The sequence below is a fragment of the Mya arenaria genome, chromosome 4, assembly GCF_026914265.1.
Source record: "Mya arenaria isolate MELC-2E11 chromosome 4, ASM2691426v1".
In the NCBI taxonomy this organism is placed as follows: domain Eukaryota; kingdom Metazoa; phylum Mollusca; class Bivalvia; order Myida; family Myidae; genus Mya; species Mya arenaria.
Genome location: NC_069125.1, coordinates 52,693,259 through 52,698,107, shown reverse-complemented (window position 1 = coordinate 52,698,107; position 4,849 = coordinate 52,693,259). Strand labels below are relative to the sequence as shown.

At 37.0% G+C, this 4,849-nt stretch overlaps 1 protein-coding gene across 1 annotated transcript; it reads right to left on the bottom strand.

Annotated features, from left to right (window-relative positions):
- Positions 1–130: 130 nt before the first annotated feature.
- Positions 131–1,991, bottom strand: LOC128230904 (uncharacterized). Its single transcript, XM_052943331.1, has 2 exons — positions 1,802–1,991; positions 131–726 (listed from the first exon to the last, which is right to left on the bottom strand). Exons 1-2 carry the CDS (start codon positions 1,989–1,991, stop codon positions 131–133), a joined length of 786 nt encoding a protein of 261 aa, XP_052799291.1.
- Between the last annotated feature and the right edge of the window lie 2,858 nt (positions 1,992–4,849).

Sequence of the window (4,849 nt, the reverse complement as noted above, 5' to 3'; positions counted from 1 at the left end):
AATGTAATGTAAAACATCAGTTTACAGGCGGTAAGCTGCAGACGGCACAAGTCAGCTCATATCCTCAAAAACAATGTTGAATACACGACGTAATTAACACCTGCAGGAGTGTACAATGTAATGCGAAAGATTAAATTACAGGTGGTAAGCTGCAGACGGCACAAGTCAGCTCATATCCGTGAATGTAGGGGTCGCAGGGGAGGGATCCGCACGAAGCCTCAACAAAGTAGAACAGCGCCCCGTCTTGACTGCCGCGACTTCCGTCTAAATCGTCAGGTTCACCATCCATACATACATAGTTTTTGGCACTGTGATCAAACTTCTCCGCCATCAGATAGCCCGCGTATTCTAATGTCCACCCTGCATGACAAACGTTCTTGGCAGGAACCATGACGACGTTGGTGTTCGGTGTGATGCATACAACACAGGGTACCTCTTCGTCATTCATTTCGCTCCACAGTGTTCCACCAAACGTTTGATATTCAGCTCCGTAGATGTAGCTTCTGTATCCACCTTGAATATCGTCCAAAACCGGATCCCGCGGCAAACATAGATAAGTGTTGCCTCCCCCGGAATGAGCGTACCATGTGCCTCCAGCGTACCCGTCATACAGCGACCGAGCACCAGTTTCGGTTGGACAAGTCTTCCTCCCCCATCTGATATACGAACTTCCGGTTGCAACGTTTTGAACCGTCGCATTCAGAGCACGTATGACTGTTTCGGCCCCTGTAAATAGCATAATATTGTAACTGTTAATAAACCATAAAGTAAACCTTCATTTTCTCTAAATAAATCATTACGGTTTTGGTCAGCATTAAGTATGATTATTATTATATATTAAATATTATTATGAAAATATTGATAAATTAGGTAACGCACTTATACATCGGTCACTATTAATATTTTTTGCAGAAATGAAAAGACGAAATTTCGCTTTTTATATCATTTAACAAACCATACATATGCCAAAGGATTTGGTAAAATAATATGCTTTTATTTAATTATATTTTTTAATCGCATAATAGCGGGGTGTTTTTTCAGACACAGTATCCACGCTTTTTATCGCTTTATATGGCATGAATTTTCCCTCGGTGGCAAATACATGCATGTAAACGCAAACACCTACGGGGGATTATTCACCCTCTGTGGTTATTTTTTCCACAAGCATGGAAGTTGTAGTAAATTTGCTCCCGTAGGTATTTTGTACTATATAAACGTAATAATAAATTTTGGCATTCTTTATAATTAAAAAATAAAGCAAAATTAAGGAAGAAAATGGACATCAGCAAAACTTTATTTCTACAATCTTTTTCCATTTATTCTTCGACACTTGGTTGAAATACCAGACTTATATCTGATTTAACTAAATTATTTTCAAGTTTGGCTACTTGGTCTTTCTTTGAAACAATCTCGGACCTAAAATAATAACAATGATCAATGAAAGTGTTGACAAAAATACGTATCAGGCCTACTATCCGTTTATGATTTTTTTTCTAAAACAAATTACCATCGTTAGTATTCAGTGTAAATCATTTAATGTTGGAACCAGGATTTTGATAGAAATATATTGCTTATCATGATATAACGTGTTGATAACATGTTTGAAATAATTAACACACAATCAAAGAGCTGAGGTATATCCTGAAAAACGGGTGTGAAATATATAGCAGAATGTATAAAACAACATTGTTAAAATGAATCGTTACCGTAATGTGAAATAAAACATTTTCAGACTGAAATATTTTGATACGAATGACAATAAAACAAACAAAAAATAAAAGTCATATTTCGTGTTTAATACCTTCCAGGCTAGTTGTGAGGGCTGTTACCATGCCACGCAATTCCGTTTTTTCCATCTCCAGCACGATCAGCTTCTGCAGCACCTTATACTCGTACTCAAACCGGCTTTCAAATGTGCCGTCCTCCATCCCGCCCACCACAGATCCCCACAGGAACACGAGGGCAACCGCCGCAGATAAGACACCGACCATCTTCATTAAAAGCGTGATGTAAAATGGTTAGCTACGTTGGTCACTTACCAAGTTACCAGCCTTCTTGTATTTATAGCAATGCGTTATTTTCAAAAGAATCAGATATGAAATGCCACAAAATAAACTGGTATATTTGTTTCCTTGTTGTTACGAAATACCGTGATACATACGTTTTTGCAAGTCATTCATTATCAAAGAATAATTAAAGCAACATCACATATTGGCAAATAGTTACAAGAAAACAGTAACATAAAAACGCAAAAAATAACGTCCCATAACCTACGGTGGCATAGACGCGACATGTGTGATCTTTTTATCTTGCAGAAACCACCTAGTTATGTCGAAGCAAAGATTCAGTTATTTCGTGGCCACGACTTATTTTCTCGTTTTCACGACCTAGTATCTTATCGCCAGGAGTTGTGGGAACGAGCTAATTAGTTGTGACAACTGCATATTCATATGTGGGAACGAATATGTAAGTCATGACCACGACATATCTCTTTGTCACATATGGCACCATAGTAACCTGTTTCCCTGTGAGAATATATATCTTGTGATATATCCTGACAGCGATTCATGCATTATTTAGATAAATTTGTAGTGTTTTACATTTTTATATAATGATAGAAGCTATCACATTTTTACAAACTAGATTATATCACAAAAATATCAACGAATAATTATGGAACGCCACAACTGTTTTACATTGTGACATCTTGTGCTTCTTCTTGTTTACCCAAAAGGTAATAACTTTAAACATTAATGAGTGCGATCACGTTTGTGATTTAGTCCTGGTGTTGACATTTCCAACTTCAGACAGTACTTTGTTCCCATGCGGAGTCTGTTTGTCATCTTAAAGGTGAACAAGCTAGTGAACTTGATCAAAGATAAAATATAATTGGAATTCCTCCATCTTTGTTCATGTTGATTACGAAATCTAAGGACACGCAATTTACTTATTTCCCTCGATGTAATCAGCATTTTTGTCAGCGATGAACACAGCTATTTGTGTGCATGTCAATGTTATCTGTATACTGTTTGTGAAACAGGGCACAGATAAACGCTGAAGTATTTGAGTGTTGTATCTCTTTTTATCGTGTGATTTTGAAAACATTCCATGTTAATAAGGTGTCACAAGTGGTTGCCGAGGCCGGCCAAGTTCAGTGCGTGCACAAAGGGGTTCAGTGTGTTGCTTAAATGCTTTTGAGCAATTCCTTACACATATCAGAATATGTTGCATTCGAAGAGAATGTCAACCAACTCCGCCTTTGATCCTCCTAGTCTAAGGCCATTCAAATAAGAACGCAGTTAGCCAACAAAACAAAATTAGAGCTAGTGTAACTTGCGAATGTCTTAGGTATTTGCCAAGTCATATTTCCCTATCTTAAAGTGATCTATAAAACAAGCAAATTATTGTAAACGGTCGATGGGAATTTCACGTTATTCGATCACATCCCTCGATAATTCCAATGCTACAGGGAACTAAATTCTTAGTATATAGGATTTTAATATATTTTCTAACCATATACCTCTTCTATTTTTCATGTAAAATGTAATGTTTTAAAGATGATATGTCGCGGATAAAGTGCAGATATTATAAATCAAGAGAAATATTTAATTTGATGAAGTTTCCAAAGAAGGAGAAGACGCCGAAACAAATATTTTACGACATTTCTTAGTACTAAAAATTAGAAATACTAGAAAAGAGCCAATACCTCATGATATAGTGATAATGCCGAGTAATTGTATGACCAAGAATGCAAGCAAAACATTTTTTTTGTTTATTAACACGCTGTGATCGCAGATCCAAGTAGTCACGACTTACTATGCTAAATAGATTACCTGGGACATAATGTTTTAAATTACAAATTTCGTTGTTGTTATTTTTTGAAAATGACTTTTAAAATAAATTAATTACACAAAGTTTTGTATGTATACGACCACAGGTCAACACCTGTTTTATTCTGAGATAAGATGATAAGATAATGAGTTATTATAATGCCAACCTATTTTAGCTTAATAAGAGAGAAGAAAACACTATATATATTAACCCCCCCCCCCCTCCCCTCCACTACAAGACGATTTTGTATTCACCGATTAATTAAATGAACCTCATAAAGGCAGACACAATATATTCATCTATTACCTAGAAAAAAAACTGAGATCAAAAACATTTTGTTCCTTTTGTCTTTACGATATTTAAGGTGGAATTCGTATACAAATAGATAAGTATATGCTCAATTAGGGACAGTTGGAACTACGAGTCTTGAAAACATACCATATTTCACTGACATGGGTGTACGCTAGGTATGTATATACAAATATATGTCAAAAACATGAGTGACCCCAGATATGTAGTTACAGAGATATGTCTTTGACATGGGTGAACGATAGGTAAGTATCTACATATATATGTCATTGACTTTGGTTAACGCCAGGTACGTATCTACAGATATGTCACTGTCATAAGTGCACGCCAGGTATATATCTACAGATATATCATCTACAGAGGTATCACGCTGATATGGGTGGGTGCCTGGTATGTATCTACAGAGGTATCACGCTGATATGGGTGGGTGCCTGGTATGTATCTACAGAGGTATCACGCTGATATGGGTGGGTGCCTGGTATGTATCTACAGAGGTATCACTCTGATATGGGTGGGTGCCTGGTATGTATCTACAGAGGTATCACGCTGATATGGGTGGGTGCCTGGTATGTATCTACAGAGGTATCACGCTGATATGGGTGGGTGCCTGGTATGTATCTACAGAGGTATCACGCTGATATGGGTGGGTGCCTGGTATGTTTCTACAGAGGTATCACGCTGATATGGGTGGGTGTCTGGTATGTATCTA